The sequence below is a fragment of the Nerophis ophidion genome, linkage group LG03, assembly GCF_033978795.1.
Source record: "Nerophis ophidion isolate RoL-2023_Sa linkage group LG03, RoL_Noph_v1.0, whole genome shotgun sequence".
NCBI classification, from domain to species: domain Eukaryota; kingdom Metazoa; phylum Chordata; class Actinopteri; order Syngnathiformes; family Syngnathidae; genus Nerophis; species Nerophis ophidion.
The window spans coordinates 3,130,324-3,153,706 of NC_084613.1; the positions used below are offsets into that span (position 1 = coordinate 3,130,324).

General features: G+C 40.6%; 1 protein-coding gene across 2 annotated transcripts in view; it reads right to left on the minus strand.

Moving 5' to 3' along the window:
* dicer1 (dicer 1, ribonuclease type III) overlaps positions 1-23,383 on the minus strand; it is an 81,748-nt gene that overhangs the window by 28,369 nt on the left and 29,996 nt on the right. Inside the window, exons 12-23 of one of the 2 annotated variants that reach the window (XM_061893937.1) lie at positions 19,900-20,142; positions 17,609-17,763; positions 17,404-17,536; positions 17,261-17,336; positions 17,045-17,184; positions 15,606-15,785; positions 13,601-13,814; positions 9,764-9,917; positions 7,389-7,571; positions 5,877-5,982; positions 5,090-5,265; positions 802-1,495 (exon numbers count right to left, since the gene is read on the minus strand). In XM_061893937.1, the coding sequence (XP_061749921.1) occupies positions 802-1,495; positions 5,090-5,265; positions 5,877-5,982; positions 7,389-7,571; positions 9,764-9,917; positions 13,601-13,814; positions 15,606-15,785; positions 17,045-17,184; positions 17,261-17,336; positions 17,404-17,536; positions 17,609-17,763; positions 19,900-20,142 (2,454 nt within the window). Of the gene's footprint in view, positions 1-801; positions 1,496-5,089; positions 5,266-5,876; positions 5,983-7,388; positions 7,572-9,763; positions 9,918-13,600; positions 13,815-15,605; positions 15,786-17,044; positions 17,185-17,260; positions 17,337-17,403; positions 17,537-17,608; positions 17,764-19,899; positions 20,143-23,383 lie in introns of those variants that run through there. The other variant, XR_009806011.1, reaches the window with a different exon arrangement.

The following is a 23,383-nucleotide window of genomic DNA, read 5'->3' on the forward strand; positions in this document are numbered from 1 at the left end:
CCTGTCATCATTTTCAAAATGGAAGGGGCTGATTTCAATCATTTGAAATCGCATAAAGGGAAGATTAAGAGCTATTCAGTAGGATTTAAGGTCCAAGCTATTGAATATGCTAAAAAGAACAGTAAGCAGCTATGTTTTATTAATATACCGTAGCTGCGTGTGTCAAATATGAGTCATTAAATGACTCCGGCCTCCTGGTGGTAGAGGGCGTTAGTGATCCTTCTTGCGACTACTCGGCTGCAGAAGAAGTGACAACAAGCAGCAAGAGATTATTTTTTCCTCTCGCTTGCACTTTTAACATGGAGGATTACATATCTAAAATAAAACAGTTTTCTAAACTGGACTTTCAATGGAAGCAGGAGGTAATAAAGGAAGATCTCCATCGAGACAGAGAGACTTTTACAACTGAAGAAAGATAAGGAAGACTTCTATAAACAAGTTATCGATGCTTTTGATCAGAAGGAGCTGCGCATGGACTTCATTTATAAGTAAAGGTAAGACCGTATTAACGTTTTTTTAATTAAATGTGCTTTTCATGATGGTATCCTTACATCACACTCAAATTCATAAGTACAGGCCTAAATTTACCGCATGCCTTTGGTAAGCGCCGGAGTGAGAAGAAGTTTTAAAATAATTAGCGCATGCTTGCCTTTACCGCATGCCTTTGGTAAGCGCCGGAGTGAGAAGAGGTTTTAAATCAATTTGCGCCCCGGCGGCAATTCAAGGAAATACGCTACTCAAATATGAAATTTCTCTGCTCCAATTCCAGCAGTTCTTGTAACATGCGACGAGGGGTCTCACCTTCTTGCTGCGCATGTAGCTGAGCCTGCCTTCATGGGCGTCAGGGTAGGTGCAAAATAGATAGGTGGTGATGGCATGCTTGAGGAAGGAGTCGCCCAGCATTTCCAGTCGCTCGAGGTTGAAACCGTCACTGGCATTGGAGAGGGTCAAGGCCTGCAGGATGAGGCCTGGGTTTGGTCCCAGGCTTTTTGGGGAGTCTTGGGCCACTTCGCTGGGATGCGGGACAGCAGCAAAATTGCGCGTAGGTGCTTTGTGAGTACCGGGACACTTTTCTGCCCGGCAGTAGGCTGAGGTAGCATTATTTGTGTGGTCCAGAACTCTCACTTGTGCACCTTCATGACTAGGCCGTGAAGGACACGTGCGGTGAAAAGACTGCACGGGAACTGAGGTAGAGGATTGCATTTTTTCAGGGCTTCGCAGTCCACAAGAGCTGCCCTGGCAATTACACTGATGAAGGTGCTCTCCTTCTGGGTCACTGTTGTCGCCAATGTCAGAAATGATAATAGTGCCATTCACAAAGTTCTTGGTGCAATGGTCCACTCCGGGCTGGGAATGGGAACGACTGTCGAGCATCAGTGGACGAGAATCCGGTGACTGATGCTGGGATTCATCATCCTCACTACAAGCTTCAGTTAAGGATATGAATATTTTGCAGTCAATGGATTTCTTCCATCCAAAATCCAGGTTTGGATACCTGCGACATACAAAGACAATATTATTTACATTCCAACTCTGTAGTATACAACATTGAATGCACTAATAGTCACTGTCTCCAAACCCTAAAATAGGAGTGTTATGTCAGCACTCTAAAACATAACTAAATAAATTGTGTGAAACATGACTTTCTACAGCAGGGGTAGAGAACCTGTGGCTCTGGAGCCAGATGTGGCTCTTTTGATGACTGCATCTGGCTCTCAGATAAATCTTAGCTGACATTGCTTAGCAAGATAAATAATGAATAATTCCGCTCGTAGTCATGGTGTTAAAAATAGCGTTCAAAATAAAACATTCTCACACGTTTCAATCCATCCGTCCTTTTTCTACCACACCTGTTCCAGAAGTCACATTAATGGTAAGAGGTATTTTATTTCACAGTATCATGTTAGACCCGCTCAACATCCATTGCTTTCCTCCTCTCCAAGGTTCTCATAGTCATCATTGTCACCGACGTCCCACTGGGTGTGAGTTTTCCTTGCCCTTATGTGGGCCTACCGAGGATGTCGTAGTAGTTTGTGCAGCCCTTTGAGACACTAGTGATTTAGGGCTATATAAGTAAACATCTGCGATGAGGTGGCGACTTGTCCAGGGTGTACCCTGCCTTCCGCCCGATTGTAGCTGAGATAGGCGCCAGCGCCCCCCGCGACCCCGAAAGGGAATAAGCGGTAGAAAATGGATGGATGGATGGATAAGTAAACATTGATTGATTATTTATTATTGGTTAGCTTCAGAATAACAATGTTATTAAAAAGAATAAGAAACGTTTTCTATTCTAAAAATGTTGGTCTTACTTAAAAATGCAAGCATTTAGTTGTATTCGGTGTTAAAAAATATTAAATGGCCCTAACGGAAATGCATTTTAAAATATTTGGTTTTCATGGCTCTCTCCGTCAAAAAGGTTCCCGACCCCTGTTCTACAGAATGCAGTGGCTCTGTATTGGTTATTATACACCTCACTCATTTAAAACATGAGTAAAATATTTGAAGAATGCACTACCGTCCTGATAAGTCCGAAAGAGAAAGAGATGATACAGTATTATCTGCTCACTGATTCTCGCGATGGTTGTTAGAGCACACTGCAGCTAGTCCTGGATAGTCCCACTCCTTAATACTTCAGTCACACACAGGATTTTTACAGGAATGAAGCTAAAAACACAATCCTACCTCCTCTACCTACATGACTATATGTATATTTAGCATGGGTGCCTCCTGTGATAGAGCTATATTATTTGGTCTATATAAACGATATTTGAAACATTTTAAAATGGGTTACAAAAGCTCCTTATTAAGCTCCTTATTTGGCTACTGACATATGCAGTAACATATTACATCAATTCTGGTTGTATTAATTTCTGCAAACTTACTAATCTAAAAAAACCCATTTCCATATGAGTTGGGAAATTGTGTTGGATGTAAATATAAACAGAATACAATGATTTGCAAATCCTTTTCAAGCCATATTCAGTTGAATATGCTACAAAGACAACATATTTGATGTTCAAACTCATTATTTTTTGCAAATAATCGTTAACTTTAGAATTTGATGCCAGCCAGAAGTGACAAAGAAGTTGGGAAAGGTGGCAATAAATACTGATAAAGTTGAGGGATGCTCATCAAACACTTATTTGGAACATCCCGCAGGTGTGCAGGCTAATTGGGAACAGGTGGGTGCCATGATTGGCTATAAAAACAGCTTCCCAGTCTTTCACAAGAAAGGATGGGGCGAGGTACACCCCTTTGTCCACAACTGTGTGAGCAAATAGTCAAACAGTTTAAGAACAACCTTTCTCAAAGTGACATTGCAAGAAATTTAGGGATTTCAACATCTACGCTCCATAATATCATCAAAAGGTTCAGAGAATCTGGAGAAATCACTCCACGTAAGCGGCATGGCCGGAAACCAACATTGAATGACCGTGACCTTCCATCCCTCAGACGGCACTGTATCAAAAACTGACATCGGGACGGCGTGGCGCAGTGGAAGAGTGGCCGAGCGCAACCCGAGGGTCACTGGTTCAAATCCCACCTAGAACCAACCTCGTCACGTCCGTTGGGTCCTGAGCAAGACACTTCACCCTTGCTCCTGATGGGTGCTGGTTGGCGCCTTGCATGGCAGCTCCCTCCATCAGTGTGTGAATGTGTGTGTGAATGGGTAAATGTGGAAATAGTGTCAAAGCGCTTTGAGTACCTTGAAGGTAGAAAAGCGCTATACAAGTACAACCCATTTATTTATCATTTATCAATCTTTAAAGGATATCACCACATGGGCTCAGGAACACTTCAGAAAACCACTGTCACTAAATACAGTTGGTCGCTACATCTGTAAGTGCAAGTTAAAGCTCTACTATGCAAAGCGAAAGCCATTTATCAACAACATCCAGAAACACCGCCTGCTTCTCTGGGCCCGAGATCATCTAAGATGGACTGATGCAAAGTGGAAAAGTGTTCTGTGGTTTTGACGAGTCCACATTTCAAATATTTTTTGGAAATATTCGACATCGCGTCATCTGGACCAAAGGGGAAGGGAACCAACAAGACTGTTATCGACGCAAAGTTGAAAAGCCAGCATCTGTGATGGTATGGGGGTGCATTAGTGCCCAAGGCATGGGTAACTTACACATCTGTGAAGGCACCATTAATGCTGAAAGGTACATACAGGTTTGGGAACCACATATGCTGCCATCTTTTTCATGGGTGCCCCTGCTTATTTCAGCAAGACAATGCCAAGCCACATTCAGCACGTGTTACAACAGCGTGGCTTCGTAAAAAAAGAGTGCGGGTACTTTCCTGGCCCGCCTGCAGTCCAAACCTGTCTCCAATCAAAAATGTGTGGCGCATTATGAAGCGTAAAATACGACAGCAGGGACCCCGGACTGTTGAAGGACTGAAGCTCTACATAAAACAAGAATGGGAAAGAATTCCACTTTCAAAGCTTCAACAATTAGTTTCCTCAGTTCCCAAACGTTTATTGAGTGTTGTTAAAAGAAAAGGTGATGTAACACAGTGGTGAACATGCCCTTTCCCAACTACTTTGGCACGTGTTGCAGCCATGAAATTCTAAGTTAATTATTTGAATAAAAAAATCAAGTTTATGAGTTTGAACATCAAATATCTTGTCTTTGTAGTGCATTCAACTGAATATGGGTTGAAAAGAATTTGCAAATCATTGTATTCTGTTTATATTTACATCAAACACAATTTCCCAACTCATATGGAAACGGGGTTTGTATATTCACTATCGTTTGTGCTGACTACAACTTAGCAAAGAATGGACACTGCAAATCTTGAGATACATTTCTTTATCCCATTAACCTTTAAAATGAACATTCTGTTGCATGATTTCATCTTCAAAGGCAATAATAACAGACTAAAGGATCCCAGGACACCCCAAGGGTGAGAATAATAAATACATTCTTTGAAAACTAAGTAAATCATGGCAGACTAGGAACTTGAGAAGAGAATTTAAAATTCTTCTGACATACAAACTATTAGGGAATAAGTGTCCTTTCTTTTGTAGGCTCTTGACTTTGTGTGTACTTGTTTGAGTTAGAGATTGTTGGACTTAACATACCTGAAATCTGGAGGAAGGGTTCGAGATCCAACTCCAGCTTCACTGGCAGTTTGAGATCGAAGTTCCTCTGCTGTCAAGAGGCAGTGGAGACGGTAGAGGATACTCGGCAAACACACAGCCTTCCGCCATAGGGATGCCGGGATCGGATGGATGGCACAAAGTTCTGGAACCAGAATCTGACAAACACGACTTTACATGAGCTGATCAAGCAGAACAAATACATGTCATAAGCCCATAAATGTCCTTATTAGCATTTGAAAATAAGGACAATTATTTAGAACATCAGGAAAAATGAGGGAATGCCCAGAATTTCTATTGCTAAGCTGCATTTTTACGTTAAAAGGAACTTGATGTACAAATGACGGGAGTGTTCCTTTCTTTGTAAAGCTGTAAAGAAAATGAGCATCAATGAGGACCAAATAGTTATTTTCTACACGGTATGATGAGAATATGAAGCAGTACAGCCCTCAGTTTGTTGCTGCTTGTGTACGTTCTCGCTGATGTCTGTTTTACTAAAGAATGACCTGTGGCTCTTGTAAAACTTCTACTTTAGCTTAACTATTGTATGTTACTCATGTGGAGCTGTTGTTCAACCCTGGATGTTTCTGGAGGAGCTGTGTGGGTGCAAGTAGTGGAAACAGACATCGACTGGAAGGGAAACCATCTTCTACCTTCGTCGCCTCTTGTGGCGTAAATCGTAAAATTCGTAAATCGAGGTTTGACTGTATATGTTAGAAATTAAAGACCCCAAGAATAAAAGTTATGATGAGGAGATTATCAAACAAACCTGTTTGTTCTGCAGACTTTCCCATTTTGCCTTCCTCTTCTCTGCACTGCTGAGCGGCAGTGCTTTACCCTTTTGGTTCAGGTGACGAGGGGTTAGCAGGTTCAGTCTGTGAGCACAAGACAATTGTATTCTACGGTGTTCACACAAATATATGAATAACCAGCAGATGCATTTCTTGAAAATGTGAGTTTGTACAACAGCTTTGGTTGTATGATCCAGTGATTCTCAAACTGTGGCATGTGTAGGCTTTCTTTACTATTATTCCGAAAAAGTTTGTAAAAATATATACTGTACATGGAATATCATTGTTGATGTGTGAGCATTGTGTGTATTGTTACAGTCGCCAAAAATATTACATACCGTATTTCCTTGAATTGCTGCTGGGGCGCTAATTAACTTAAAACCTCTTCTCACTCCGGCGTTTACCAAAGGCATGCGGTAAATTTAGGCCTGCACTTATAAATTTGAGTGTGATGTAAGGATACCATCATGAAAAGCACATGTAATAAAAAAAACGTTATTATGGTCTTACCTTTACTTATAAATGAAGACCATGCGCAGCTCCTTCTGATCAAAAGCATCGATAACTTGTTTATAGAAGTCTTCCTTATCTTTCTTCAGTTTTAAAAGTCTCTCTGTCTCGATGAAGAACTTCATTTATTACCTCCTGCTTCGATTGAAAGTACAGTTTAGAAAACTGTTTTATTTTAGATATGTAATCCTCCATGTTAAAAGTGCAAGTGAGAGGAAAAAAATAAAGGATCGCTGCTCACTCTTGCTGCTTGTTGTCATTTCTTCTGCAGCCGAGTAGTCGCAAAAAGGATCACTAGCGCCCTCTACCACCAGGAGGCGGGAGTCATTTAATGACTCATATTTGACACACGCAGCTATGGTATATTAATAAAACATAGCTGCTTACTGTTCTTTTAGCATATTCAATAGCTTGGACCTTAAATCCTACTGAATAGCTCTTAATCTTCTTCTCTTTATGTGATTTCAAATGATTGAAATCAGCCTCCTCCATTTTGAAAATGATGAAAGGTGAAGTGTCACACGTGACGTGACGAGTTTGACCCGGCGGAAATTCTAGGCATGCGCTAATAAAAATAATATTTTGTGAAACGAGTTTGACCCGGCATTAATCCTGAGCCGGGGGTAATGCTAAGCATGCACTAATTATTTTGCGAAACGAGTTTGACCTAGGCAGGCGCATACTATATACCCGGCGGCAATTCAAGGAAATACGGTAAGCCCAAAAAGTCAGTAAATATGTACTGTACATGGAGTATCATTGTTGATGTGTGTGCACTGTGTGTATTGTTACAGTCTCCAAAAATATTACATATGCTTGATAAATAAAACCCCTGCCTTGTTTTTAATGAACAGTTAGCACTACTACGCTATTGTATTTTAATGTTGGTCATTATGGTGGTAATTGGAGTGTTTCCTGAGGTGGCACTTGGTGGAAAAAGTTTGAGAACCCTTGATATGATGAATTGCGATACCGCTAACCTGGATGAGGTGTGGTCTACATCCAGGAGTGGTTGGTTCAGGTTGGACAAGTCCAAGTTGTACTTGGTTTTGTAGTACTCAGCGAACGTCTCATATTCTGGTGAAGGGAACTTGCTGAGAGGTGTGAGGTCTGTGTACACATCAGCAACATAAAAGCGATGAGGCTGGTCGAAGTTACGGTACCTAGGAGGGAATCAGCAAAAGATATCTTGTGGCTTAACAGCTAAAAACACTGACTTGCAGGAGAACAGCAACTCTTTTTTTGAAATATTACACATTCATGCATGTTGGATTTACACAGTATACAGCCAAAAAGTAGGCCTGCCCTATGCACAACCCCATAATGATCTCATGTGAAAGTCAAGCAGTCAAAAATGTTTAAAAAATAAAATAAAATAAAAAAAAAGGTAATTGCTGAAGTACAATGAAAGAAATTAGCTCATTTACTTTCACCGTATCTTGTATCTTCCGCTGGTATAATCAGTAAGGGATGGGTACCGAATCCGGTACTTTTTTTTTGGCACCAATCAAGCAAATTCCGCAGGTCACCGATTCAAATAGATCCATTGGTACCATGTTACGGTACTTAGGTTGGCAATCACTCCAGCAGCACTTAAAGCGGACTCAGCCAAACTACCTCTAGGTTATGTTGCAATTTTCAATGCCATCAAAAAAAGTTACTCCAACGTAAGTCAAGTAAGGCTTCACGTTCCCCAAAAATGCCCTAGCGTGATGCCAATATAAATTGGCTTTGGTGTTGACCTGCCACTGATTACCATTAACGATTTCAACACCCCCAAATTTGTAAATGAAAATTACATCTAAAATGTACGTTACAACCAAACAGCTGGTGCATTATAAGTACAATACTTACTGTTTTAAAGGCCTACTGAAAGCCACTACTAGTGACCACACAGTCTGATAGTTTATATATCAATGATGAAATATTAACATTGCAACACATGCCAATACGGCCGCTTTAGTTTACTAAATTGCAATTTTAAATTTCGCGCGGAAGTATCATGCTAAAACGTCGCAGTATGATGACGTGTGCGCGTGACGTCACGCATTGTAGAGGACATTTTGTTCCAGCACCGTTCCCAGCTATCAGTCGTCTGTTTTAATCGCATAATTCCACAGTATTCTGGACTTCTGTGTTGCTGAATCTTTTGCAATTTGTTCAATGAATAATGGAGACGTCAAAGAAGAAAGCTGTAGGTGGGAAGCGGTGTATTGCGGCCGCCTTTAGCAACACAAACAGCCGGTGTTTCATTGTTTACATTCTGGAAAGATGACGGTGAAGCTTTACTATGGAACAAAGCGGTCAAGCAAACACGGTTGGATTGGACCACACACACAAAGTACAGTGTATTATGCAGCCATCATTTCGAAAGATCGTGTTTCGAAGAGGGTCCCTTGCGAAGGGCAGAGAAGGGCATCGCCACCACCCGTCGACTGGTGCTGAAGAAAGGTGCGGGGGCAACCTTCAGGTTGTACAGGTACGACCATATAATCTCACTAAAACACTAGTAACACGAGGCAGATAAGGGATTTTCCAGAATTATCCTAGTAAAATTGTCTAAAAACATCTGAATCGCTAACACTGTATAGTATTTTTTCCCCCCTAGTCCTTCACTCTCACTTTCCTCATCCACGAATCTTTCATCCTCCCTCCAATTAATGAGGAAATCCTTGCTTTCTCGGTCTGAATCGCTCTTGCTGCTGGTGACCAAGTTTGTAAACAATGTTCAGATGTGAGGAGCTCCACAACCCGTGACGTCACGCGCACATCGTCTGCTACTTCCGGTAAAGTCAAGGCTTTTTTTATCAGCACCAAAAGTTGCGAACTTTACCGTTGATGATCTGTACTAAATCCTTTCAGCAAAAATATGGCCATATTGCGAAATGATGAAGTATGACACATAGAATGGAGCTGCTATCCCCGTTTAAATAAGAACATCTCATTTCAGTAGGCCTTTAACACTTTTTAGGGTGCAACAAAAGACTTAATTGAGTAGCCAACAGACTATAAAATCTACACTACTGCCGTCTAACATCATGGACTTAGAAATGCAACTTATTGAAAATGAGACTCAGGAATGTGATGCTAAAACAAGATAGAACAACATTCTTAAATGTTAAAATAAAACATGACTTTATCATCAAAACCGAATATTGGTAACGTTGAGTAGTTTATCAATTTCCAAGTTCCGGGATTTGGTACTGTATCGGTTCAAATGTGAACGGCAACCATCTCTATGTAAAGGTAATCACTTAGATTAACATGTTCCAAACCAGCAGAGTTGTGTTGTGCATACACCAAATCTCTACGAGTCCTAGGTATGCCCTAAGGATATACAAAAATACACAAGTACCTCGGAATGATGACAGCATCCTGGTAGTCCTCCAACTTGAAAGTGAATGGGTTCTGTTTGGTGTACTGAGTTGTAGGAATGCCAGTTCGAGCCTCAGACCTTTCAATTTCTTCCATGAACTTGAAATCCATATCAAGTGTGTCCGGAATTCCAACTAAAAAAAATCATTTAAATTCAATTCACATAAGACATTCAAACCTTACGAAAATGTTTCTTTTTTGATTCGACCAGTTACAAACTATCAAGATCAGGGCAAAAAAGTATTTAGTCAGCCAGCGATTGTGCAAGTTCTCCCACTTAAAATGAGGACAGAGGTCTGTAATTTTCATCATAGGTACACTTCAACTGTGAGAGACAGAATGTGAAAAAAAAATCCAGGAATTGACATTGTAGGAAATTTTAAAGAACTTTGTAAATTATGGTGGAAAATAAGTTTTTGGTCAATAACAAAAATTCAACTCAATACTTTGTAATATAACCTTTGTTGGCAATAACAGAGGTCAAACGATTACTATAGGTCTTTACCAGCTTTGCACACACAGTAGCTGGTATTTTGGCCCATTCCTCCATGCAGATCTTCTCGAGAGCAGTGATGTTTTAGGGCTTTCGCCGAGCAACACGGACTTTCAACTTCCTCCACAGATTTTCTATGAGGTTGAGGCCTGGAGACTGGCTAGGCCACTCCACTACTTTCAAATGGTTTTTACGGAGCCACTCCTTCGTTGCCCGGGCGGTGTGTTTGGGATCATTGTCATGCTGGAAGACCAAGCCACGTATCATCTTCAAAGCTCTCACTGATGGAAGGAGGTTTTGGCTCAAAATCTCACGATACATGGCCTCATTCATTCTTTCCTTAACACGGATCAATCGTCCTGTCCCCTTAGAAGAAAAACAGCCCCAAAGCAGGATTTTTCCACCTCCATGCTTCACAGTAGGTGTGGTGTTCTTGGGATGCAACTCAGTATTCTTCTTCCTCCAAACACGACTTGAGTTTATACCAAAAAGTACTATTTTGGTTTCATCTGACCACATGACATTCTCCCAATCCTCTGCTGTATCATCCATGTGCTCTCTAGCAAACTTCAGACGGGCCTGGACATGCACTGGCTTGAGCAGGGGGACACATCTGGCTCTGCAGGATTTGATTCCCTGTCGGCGTAGTGTGTTACTGATGGTAACCTTTGTTACTTTGGTCCCAGCTCTCTGCAGGTCATTCACTAGGTCCCCCCATGTGGTTCTGGGATTTTTGCTCACTGTTCTCATGATCAGTTTGACCCCACGGGATGAGATCTTGTGTGGAGCCCCAGATCGGGGGAGATTATCAGTGGTCTTGTATGTCTTCCATTTTCTGATAATTGCTCCCACAGTTGATTTTTTCACACCAAGCTGCTTGCCTATTGTAGATTCACTCTTCCCAGTCTGGTGCAGGTCTACAATTCTTTTCCTGGCGTCCTTCGACAGCTCTTTGGTCTTGGCCATAGTGGAGTTTGGAGTCTGACTGTTTGAGGCTGTGGACAGGTGTCTTTTATACAGATAAGGAGTTCAAACAAGTGTCAATACAGGTAACGAGTGGAGGACAGAAGAGCTTCTTAAAGAAGAAGTTACAGGTCTGTGAGAGCCAGAGATCTTCCTTGTTTGAAGTGACCAAATACTTATTTTCCACCATAATTTACAAATAAATTCTTTAAAATTCCTACAATGTGAATTCCTGGATTTTTTTTCACATTCTGTCTCTCACAGTTGAAGTGTACCTATGATGAAAATGACAGACCTCTGTCATCATTTTAAGTGGGAGAACTTGCACAATCGGCGGCTGACTAAATACTTTTTAGCCCCACTGGATGTCAGGCAGCCTCGCACTAAAGGAGGACTATGTTATTGTTTACTTTATGACTCTAGTATACTCTGGAATGAAGCTGTGTGCCTTCATTGCTTTTGTAGTTGTTGTTTTGAGGCGTGTTTAAAAAAAAAATAATGGACTTTGTGAAATTCAAAGTATAGTATTTCCCATAGTTGTAGTGGGTATCAGGATGATCTCAGGTAGAGCGTGTCCCGAATTCCAAACTGCTGTTTTGAGGCATGTTAAAAAAAATAATGCACTTTTTGACTTCAAAAATAAATATGGCAGTGCCATGTTGGCATTTTTTATCCATAACTTGAGTTGATTTATTTCGGAAAACCTTGTTACATTGTTTAATGAATCCAGTGGGGCATCAAAACAAAATTAAGCATAATATTGTGTTAATTCCACAACTGTATATATCAGTATCGGTTAATACCAGAATCGGTAATTAAGAGTTGGACAATATCGCTATATCTGCAAAAATAGCCATTATCGGACATCTCTAATTGTGTTCAAAGTGTACAAAATACGGACGACTTTTGACGAGGCTCGAACCCATTATTTCATTGTTTCTTATGGAGAAATGTGCTATATTATATGAATTTGAATAAGAATTAAAGCTGCAAGCAGCGATGGACGGGACCGACTTTTGCTGGTGTTTCCTGCCTTTATCCATTCAACATATCTTTGCCTGCACATTACCTACCTTCCCTGCATCCTGGGGTCAAACTGGTGCTTCTTTCTGTCACCCATACACGCTGGTGCTTCCTGCCATCACCCAGACAACATATCTATACCTGCACATTACCTACCTTCTCTGTATCCTGGAGTCAGACTGGTGCCTCCTTCTTTCACCCAGTCAACATATCTTTACCCGCACATTACCTACCTTCTCTGTATCCTGGAGTCAAACTGGTGCCTCCTTCTTTCACCCAGTCAACATATCTTTACCCGCACATTACCTACCTTCTCTGCATTCTGTGGTCACGCTGGTGCTTCCTGCTTTTAAGCGGCCATCTTGAGACGGCAGCAGCGCAGCAGCATCATCGCAGCGTCTCTTTGAAGGCTCGTAAAATCCAAACCGGAGCAGTTAGAAAAACTATTTGCGCAACTTTTAATCGGAAGCGTTCAATCTCTTTCCTGTGCGAGTTTGAAACCGACACAACAAACGCGCTCGGAGGAGATAATGTTTGAAAAAAGGTGATGGGTTTTTACAAAACTTTTGTTTTGAAGGGGTAATAGCCAACTTCCTGTTGATTTTTGCTGAAGGATGTAAATGAATGAAATGTAGGTCTAAGTGAGACCTACATACAGGTTTTTGTTTCATGTCTCTACGACATTCCTTCCGGAAGTTACAAGCAGTTTTGTCTGGTTTCTTCCTAGGAGCAGTTTTGTCTGTGTTTTATTCCTAGGGGGCACTAGAGAGCTATTTTGAGTTTTGGGGTTTGTTTTTTTATTAAATCGCAATTTTTGCCAGTCCTGGTGTGTGTGTCCAGTTTGGTGAGTTTTGAAGCATTTTAAGGGGGTCAAATTACAGCTCAAAGAGGCAAAAATGACATTTTTTAGGAAACTTTTGTTTTGAAGGGTTTTTTGCCAACTTCTTGTTGATTTTTGCTGAAGGAGGTCAGTGTATGAAATCTAGGTCTGGGTCAGAGCTACATAGACGTTTTTGTTTCATGTCTCTACGACATTCCTTACAGAAGTTACAAGCAGTTTCGTCTGTGTTTTTCCTAGGGGGCGCTAGAGCGCAATTTTGAGTTTTGGTTTTTGGATAAGATCGCAATTTCAGCCATTCCTGATGTGTGTGTTAAATTTGGTGAGTTTGAAGCATGTTAAGGGGCTCAAATTACAGCTCAAAGAGGCGGCGGTATAATAATAATAAAACCTTAGAAATACAATAGGGTCCTCCGTCCCAAAAGGACATTCAGTCCCTAATTAAGTTCGCCAACCGAGGTTCCACTGTCCTACCAACGCCTGAGTGTGGTTCCACTCACCGAGATTGAGAGGTAGAACACAGTAAGCAGAATCAGCAAATATGGGCTTGAACTCCAATGCAGGCTTCTCCAAGCGCAGGATGTGGGAGAAGATGTACTGGTGCAGGCGTGTGATGAGGTCAAGCTGGGCGGTGGCAAGGGTGAAGCCAGACTTCTGCAGTTCGATGGAGATAGTCACCTCGCCGGAGCGCGTGTACACCGGGAAATGTGGGATCTATCGTGAAGACAACACATTCCCTTATTTACAATACTACCTCAGGAAACAACACATGTGTGGAGAGTAAATATTTTGTAAGTGTACCCCAATACAAAGATATGAATCACCCAGAATGTGTACTACTTTTTACTCAGTGGCCTAGTGGTTAGAGTGTCCGCCCTGAGATGGGTAGGTCGTGAGTTCAAACCCCGGCCGAGTCATACCAAAGACTATAAAAATGGGGGCCATTACCTCCCTGCTTGGCACTCAGCATCAAGGGTTGGAATTGGGGGTTAAATCATCAAAAATGATCCCCGGGCGCAGTCAGTGCTGCTGCCCACTGCTCCCCTCACCTCCCAAGGGGTGATCAAGGGTGATGGGTCAAAGCAGAGGACACATTTCACCACACCTAATGTGTGTGTGACTATCACTGCCGCTTTAACTTTTTACCTTTTATGAACTTTTAACATACAAAAGGTAGATTTTTTAAATGTCTTTTTATTTGATTGAGTGAAGTAATGTTTGATCCTGATGCCAAACATGACTTAGCATTAACTGTAAATATGGGCTCTGCATGTGTACATACAGTACATGTTAGGGGTGTAACGGTACACAAAAATTTCGGTTCGGTACGTACCTGGGTTCAGAGGTCACGGTTCGGTTCATTTTCGGTACAGTAAGAAAACAACAAAACGTTAATTTTTTTGTTTATTTATTTACCAAATTTACAAAATCTTCCACCAAAAATATTTTTCGTAGTGGAATATTTGATGTGAAGTAATGGGAACCTTGGACAAGTCAATAATTCAGAATAGCATTGATTTTGATTCAATATTATGTTTTGAGCAATGACAGTTTGAAATGAAAAAAAAAAAACAGCTTTGTTTTATTAGTCAACGTTGCAAGTTTTTCTAAATTACATTTAGCCTTTAAGCTTTTTTATTTCACTTTTGTTTATGTTTTTGTTTAATAATATTTTTAGAATGTGCCGTGGGCCTTTAAAATATTAGCTGTGGGCCGCAAATGGCACACTTTTGACACCCCTGCTATAGATAATAAAAAATAAAATCTATAGGTAAAAAGCAGAGCCTGGCGACGCATGCGCGTTTATCATAACTCTCTCACCCTCTCGGTTTCTGCCCCTCCCTCATGAATGTTGCTGCGCACAATTTGTTTAGTTTTTAACCCCTTCTTAACCCTGAACATACATTGAAAATACACGCAACCCTAACTTAAAATGTCATTTGAGGCATTGAAGAAATTCCACCCGGACAGCCCGGCAAAAGAGGACATATCCGGTGAAAAGAGGAGGTATGGTCAGTCTATCCTAGCTCGGTCGCTGCTAGCATGCCATGTGTTGTTGTTTTTTGATTGATTGAAACTTTTATTAGTAGATTGCACAGTACAGTACATATTCCGTACAATTGACCACTAAATGGTAACACCTGAATAAGTTTTTCAACTTGTTTAAGTCGGGCTCCACGTAAATCAATTCATGGTTCCTCGGTGTGCATTCTTTACACAACGTGCGGTACGTTACTTAATATGTCCGTGTGGAACTCGTTTGGTACACCTCCGAACCGAACCCCCTGTACTGTAACGGTTCGATACAAATACACGTACCGTTACACCCCTAGTATATGTATATAGGCTTTTAATTTGATCTGTTGTACTTTTTTGCTAGTGAATAATAACTACCATTTAAATGTAGAATATAGTCTATAAAATGTATATATACTTAAAGCTGGTTTTAACATTTGAGTGAATGTAAAGGTACTAAAAAAATGCAGAATTAAGATTCCAACATACTCTGGGTATAGGTTTGGCTGTCAGGATACCGAAGCACCTGGTGGTGTCCTCCGGCGGGTAAAGCTTCCTTCGGCGAAAGTTGAGCTCATCGGGCAGCGGGGTGGTGAGGACCATCCCAATCACGTACAGGTAGTAAGTGTGCTCAGGTACAGCATAACTGTCTCGCAGACACTCTGGTATCTGCAAATGGCAAAAAAACAGGGACCACCAATTCAAATTAAAACTGCAATTATTATTTTTTAACAGGTTTCAGGCCACGTACTTACATTTCTACAGTTAAATGAGGGCAAAGGTCTCCCTATACAACTTTTTTTACTTCTGATACTACGCTGAGGTTAGCAGGAATCATAAATAATTTCATTATTATTTAGTGTGGAATGTTAGGAAATGTTTGATCAAGTGAAATTAGTCAAACAAAAAACTATGGTAGGTATTAGTAATCATCTTCAATGGACATATGTTGTCCTTAAATTGAGGTGGAGTGCCATTAACGGGGTGTATAGTGTAGCCCGGAAGAGTTAGGGATGCATGGGATTCTGAGTATTTGTCTGTTGTGTTTATGTTGTGTTACGGTTAGGATGTTCTCCCGAAATGTGTTTGCCATTCTTGTTTGGTGTAGGTTCACAGTGTGGCGCATATTAGTAAGAGTGTTAAAGTTGTTTATACCGCCACCCTCAGTGTGACCTGTATGGCTGTTGACCAAGTATGCCTTGCAGTCACAAACATGTGTCCGTAGAAGCCACATACAACATTTGACTGAGCACGCAAGCTGGTTGTACAGATTATAGAAGGCACTATAGGCAGTGCCACAATAGCTCGCCCTTATTATTGTTGTCTGGGTGAAAGTAAGCAGAGAGAATGGTGGTTCTGAAATTCGGTAGTCTCCCGGAAAGATTGGGATGGTCGGAAAGAGTGATGCTGCCAAGATGCATTCATACAAAACTCACGGGTTGCGTGTCTGAGACCCCTGGTTTATACATAGCACAAAGCCAAAAATACATAGCCTAAAGCAACAACAAAAAACGTTGTATGCAGTGTTATTTCATTATAAATTTCAAGAGTTTTGTGGCTCCCATTGTTTTCTTTATTTTGTGAAACGGCTCAAAATGGCTCTTTGAGTGGTAAAGGTTGCCGACCCCTGCTAAAGATAGATAGTACTTTATTGATTCCTTCAGGAGAACAGCAGACCATGTAACCTTTTTGTGAATGACTGGACTAAAATAGAAGAAAAGACCAACCTGTGTTTATTGGAGGACATTTAAATAAGTGGTTGTGCAGTTTTGCACAATAAAAGGCGCTGTAGGACTGTTTGTATTGGAATTTTTACATGCAAGACCACTCCATCCGACACTTGTTTTTTTGCTAGTTTAGGACCAATATTGCAAATAAATGATAGATAAGGACACCTCTACCTAAGAGTTGACCAAATTCCTTCTTACCGCTTTAGGATAACACTGCCTCCTCTTTGTGGAGCCAGGCCTGCCAGGGACGCTGGTCTCCTCCTCATCATGAAGGTCCAGCTCTTCCTCATACTTGACAGTCTCCTTCCCCACTGGCATCAAATGATCGTCCAGCTCACCTGGCAAAGATGACAGCACCGCGTACAACGAGGGACCAACAATAGCTGCTAGAAAGCAGTCGGAGGGTTAGCATACCTATTCTGTGGAGTTTCTCACAACATAAAAGTGCAACAGCCTTCTCTGCCAACCTGACACAATTCATTTTTGGACCCTGTGAGGAGAATAATCAAGTCAGTGTGTGTGCCCTTTGTCTGGTAATAGTACTTGCAACAGTTTACCTTCACAGGCACTCTGAGTGGGGAGTTGATGGGTAAATAAAGTGTGGACTGGAATCGTCCGTCTTGGGTCTCTGTCGTTTTACACTTGGGTGCCAAGTGTGTAAATGGATCACTTGGCAGCCGAGCACAATACCTGAGCAGGAGAAGTAAGGTGTTTCTATATAGTTGTTGCCTGATTGTCAACCTTGAAAACATTGTGGGATACCTGTTGATGTGTCCAATAGCTGTGTTTATGGTGACCCGCGGACCTCCATCCTCGGATCGAAGCACGTATGGAGGGAGGATGTTGTCGTCATCAAACACATGCTCTACGTCAAACTCACCAACCTCCACAGACTTGGAGCACTTGTTCCTCAAGATCTGCTCAGAAATTGTTGGCTTCAACAAGTCATATAGATTGGTACTTGAGACATGCTAAGTGTTAGATTCCCACCTTTTTTAACAAATTTTGCACCAGTGCACCTCAGAGCAGGGATGTCCAAACTATTGGACTGCATGGGGGGCCGCATTGGTTGACAAAAATTTGGACGGAGGCCGAAATGCAAAGTAACTCACATTCACTACATACATACATACATATATATATATATATATATATATATATATATGCAAACAAGTATATGTACATATATATACAAACAAAGATATATACATATATATACAAACAAAGATATATATATGCATATATATATACAAACAAGGATATATACATATAGGTATACATACAAACAGGTATACATACATATACACAAACACATATATATATACACATGTATGCATGTGTGTGTGTGTGTATATATATATATATATATATACATATATACTAAGGGTGTAACGGTACGTGTATTTGTATTGAACCGTTTCGGTATGGGGGTTTCGGTTCGGCACGCGGGCGTACCGAACGAGTTTGTAAGTCTTCACAAGCTGCTCTGCTTTCTGCCTCTGTCTCAGCAGCAAACATTGTCCCGCCCACACAACCATCTGATTGGTTACATACAAGGCCAATCAGCAGTGCGTATTCAGAGCGATGTAACAGCCAATCAGCAGTGCGTATTCAGAACGCATGTTGTCAATGCTTCAGCGTCGAGCAGATATGAGTTTAGCAGGGGAGCAGCAGACTCTCCCCAAATAATAATAAACACTTCCAAGTCAACTACTTTCTAAACATCACTATGAGCCCGTTGACCTTCTCGAAACTTAAACTGAAGCTCAGCTCACTCGCAGTCCTGGCTTTAGGTGAAGGCTAATTAGCTTTTAGCGTAACGTCAACTCATTTTGCTGTGTGTGTGTGTGTGTGTTAGGGGCAGCAAAGCCCTGTCTGTCTGTTATTGCATTGAACTCCATGGTGTACAGGGATGAATAGTCTTCTCCTTTTGCTGTTGTACAATTTTTTCTGCTATAGTTACATTAATCATTAGTAATGTAGCAGCCTAGTTTGAATGGCAGGGTCCCTGCTATCACATGTTGACAACAATATAACATTTACATAATAAAAGTCAACTACAGGCTTCCCAAATGATATAATAAATTAAGCATGATGAGTTGACTTGAAGCTGTTTAATGTTGCACTTTTTATATGTAGAAGAAAGGTTTTGTCATTTTATTTAATCAAAGCAACAACTTGAGGCAGTTTAATGTGGATTAACGTGGGCAGAATTATTATAGTGTTCCCAATGTTAAAAGGATAAAGCCATTGTTTAAAAATTTGGTAAATAAATAACCCAAAAATGTATATTTTGTTGTTTTCTTACTGTACCGAAAATGAACCGAACCGTGGCCTCTAAACCGAGGTACGTACCGAACCAAATTTTTTGTGTACCGTTACACCCCTAATATATACACACACACACACCCACACAAACACACACATACATACGTACATATATACAGCCACGCACACTAAGCAAAAACATTTTTGCTGAAACGCAAACATTCTGGAGTGGCCTGCTCAGTCACCTGATCTAAAACCATTTAAAGTATGTTAATATAAACTTGGTTTATCTATTAAAAGCCTGAATATTAAAATTGTTTGCACCTGACAAGTTGCGGCTACCTTTACTATTCAGGCTTTTGTAAACAAACCTTCTTTATAACAGATGTATTATCAGCAGTGGGCCAAATGAACCTCTTCACTACATTGAAAAGATGGGGAGGGAACTAAAATAGCCGTGTTGCCAAGCAACAGCCTTAAATCTGTCCTGACTAGTTGATTTTACAATTTGCACGTCTATTATATGGTGTAAATGTGTGCAAAATGCTGGAACTGTCAAGCCCGGCCCAATAAATATGAAAAATATTACATACTACATACATATTAAAAAGTGCAATATATTTTTCGGTACAGTAATGTACTTATTTATAGCGGCACCTTATTGCAATTTTATCCTGCACTACAACCAGCTAATGCAACAAAATGTTGTTCTTATCTGTGCTGTAAAGTTCAAATTTGAATGACAATAAAAGGAAGTGTAAGTCAATAAAGAGAGTTAAACGGACCTTTTCAATGGCCTTGTAGGTAGTGAGATCTTCTTCAAAGCTTTTGGTCTTGTCACAGTCAGCCAACATAATGTAGTTGGACACCGGCGCCCGAGCTCTGCCTTTGGACTGGACGTAGGACCTGTACTCCGTTGGCAAGTCAAAGCGTACCACCAGGTTACACTTTGGAATGTCGACGCCTTCCTCCACAATGCTGGTGGCAATCAGCAGGTTTGTTTCATGAGCTCGGAATTTGCGAAGAACCTAAGAAAAAAAGATAAATTTTGGTAAGTAAATATAAGTAATAAACAAATAATGATGAATTGGGATGGGTTCTAAATTTGGAAATTCCATAATCCTAAATCTCGAGAGTGATTTGAATCACCCTCAAAATCTAAACTCTTGTAACTTATCCCATTTCTGATCATTACGGGAAGTTCAATCAAATTCATTTTTGAACTTAGTTATTAATTAAAATACGGACAGCAAATACATAACATCCTGGAGAAGGTAATTAATCAGAGGATTAATGAAATGTCTGTTTTCTTCGTCGATCGCTTCAAACAGGGTGCACGGTTTTTGTCTCTGTGGGTGGACACGGGACCGCTAACATACACACAACGCAAAGAAGTTCTGCCTTTTAACAAACGTAAGGAGAACACAGGAGAAATGATCTGAATCACCCCCAAAATCTAATCACTTGTTCCTTCCAGCTAGCTCCAGCCTATCTTGCCGATTGTATTGTACCATATGTCCCGGCAAGAAATCTGCCTTCAAAAGACTCCGGCTTATTAGTGATTCCCAAAGCCCAAAAAAAGTCTGCGGGCTATAGAGCGTTTTCCGTTCGGGCTCCAGTACTCTGGAATGCCCTCCCGGTAACAGTTCGAGATGCCACCTCAGTAGAAGCATTTAAGTCTCACCTTAAAACTCATCTGTATACTCTAGCCTTTAAATAGACCTCCTTTTTAGATCAGTTGATCTGCCGCTTCTTTTCTTTCTCCTATGTCCCCCCCTCCCTTGTGGAGGGGGTCCGGTCCGATGACCATGGATGAAGTACTGGCTGTCCAGAGTCGAGACCCAGGATGGACCGCTCGCCTGTGTATCGGTTGGGGACATCTCTACGCTGCTGATCCGCCTCAGCTTGAGATGGTTTCCTGTGGACGGGACTCTCGCTGCTGTCTTGGATCCGCTTGAACTGAACTCTCGCGGCTGTGTTGGAGCCACTATGGATTGAACTTTCACAGTATCATGTTAGACCCGCTCCACATCCATTGCTTTCGGTCCCCTAGAGGGGGGGGGGTTGCCCACATCTGAGGTCCTCTCCAAGGTTTCTCATAGTCAGCATTGTCACTGGCGTCCCACTGGATGTGAATTCTCCCTGCCCACTGGGTGTGAGTTTTCCTTGCCCTTTTGTGGGTTCTTCCGAGGATGTTGTAGTCGTAATGATTTGTGCAGTCCTTTGAGACATTTGTGATTTGGGGCTATATAAATAAACATTGATTGATTGATTGATTCCTTCCAGAGAGTTTCATCAAAATCCACTCATAAGTTTTTGAGTGATGTTGTTATCTGACTAAAACCAAACCCTGGCAATTACATAACCTTTTGGCAGATGTGACAATTTGACAGAACAGTCATTGTCAGCTCAGTGCTGAATAAAAAAATATTAAACACCCAAAAGTAATGAAAATTGCTTTGAACTCTTTCGGCACCATTGCCTCCCATTAGAACTGTTACTATTTAGCACAATGTAATCCTTGTATATTACCCTATTTTTCGGACTATAAGTCGCAGTTTTTTTTCATAGTTTGGCCAGAGGTGCGACATATAGTGACTTATGTGTGAAATTATTAACAAAATACCGTAAAATATCAAATATTATTATTTGTCTCATTCGCGGAAGAGACGAAGAAAATGTCAGCAATCGTCACACAGACGTCAACCAATAAGAAAACGGCGGGGGAGGGTCATGGAATGCTAAGTGCTATATGCTACATGCTTTTGCCGCAGCTTTTCTAATGGGTCATTTCATCGTTGGCGGTAACTTATAAAAACTGAGAAGTGCTGAACAAAAATGGCAGCGAAAAGGAACTCATGTACTGCAGATTACAAGATGGACGTAGTGAAATATGCAGCAGAAAAGGACAAGAGGAAGCGACGCATACCTTTGGAGTTGGCAGAGTTGTTTAGAAGCGACATACAGGAAGATTTCATGGGATTTATGGATTAGGAGTGAGAGATAGTTTGGTAAAGGTATAGCATGTTCTATATGTTATAGTTATTTGGATGACTCTTACCATAATATGTTAGGTTAACATAGCAGTTGCTTATTTATGCCTCATATAACCTACACTTATTCAGCCTGTTGTTCAATATTCTTTATTTTAAATTGCCTTTCAAATGTCTATTCTTGGTTTTAAGTTTTATCAAATACATTTCCCCAAAAATGCGACTTATACTCCAGTGCGACTTATATATGTTTTTTTCCTTCTTTAATATGCATTTTCGGCTGGTGCGACATATACTCCGGAGCGATTTATAAACCGAAAAATGCGGTACTCTGCTTTTTTCCATAAAACTGAATAAATCTGATTTTTGCCGATTTAAAAACAAGAAAAAAATGGTGTATTTGCGTCTCAATCACCAGTTGACGCAAAAAAACATGATGCGCAAGTCTCAGAGCTTTATTGAGCATACATTAATTGAAATGCTGATAAATCTCTTAAATTCAATGTAAGTGATCTTACAGTTATTCTGTAACATGGCAAATATTGTCTTTAAAAGACTTGCGTGAACTCAATGAAGTCGACAAAGTCCTACCTGCTCTCCCTCTCATTCCCGCTCAGTAGGCACCGTAAAAATAATCATTTTTGACAATTGTATCGTAACCAATGTAGTTATTAATCATTGACCTATTCAAGGCTGTTATTACCAAACCGCAAATATTTCACTCTGGGACTTATTTTTAGAAATATACATCTTTTGCATTTAAACTTTACAAAAACTTTTTTTTTTTACAAAAAAAGGCCATGAAAAATTTACATATAGTTAAAAGTAAATGTTGGATTATAGCTCTGAAGTGTAAAAAGATTTTTGAAAGTAAAACGAAACATCTGAATTTAAAATGATTTGGCCCTTTTGCTTCCTAAGAGTGCGTACAGTAAAGCCAATTTGAACATTACACAAGGGTTTGGAAAACATTGTACAGTGTCTCACATGCCCACCTTGAGACCCCCGATTTCGGGAGGTGGGGGGGCGTGGCGCGGTTAAGAGTGGAGGAGTATATTTACAGCTAGAATTCACCAAGTATTTTATTTATATATATATATATATATATACACATACACATTTATTTTATTACATACATATAAATAAAATACTTGAATTTCAGTGTTCATTTATTTACACATATACACACACTGCACTCTCTAACAGCCGTAGATGTTATTGTCACATATGCATGTACAGTAGATGGCAGTATTGTCCTGTTTAAGAGTGTCACAAC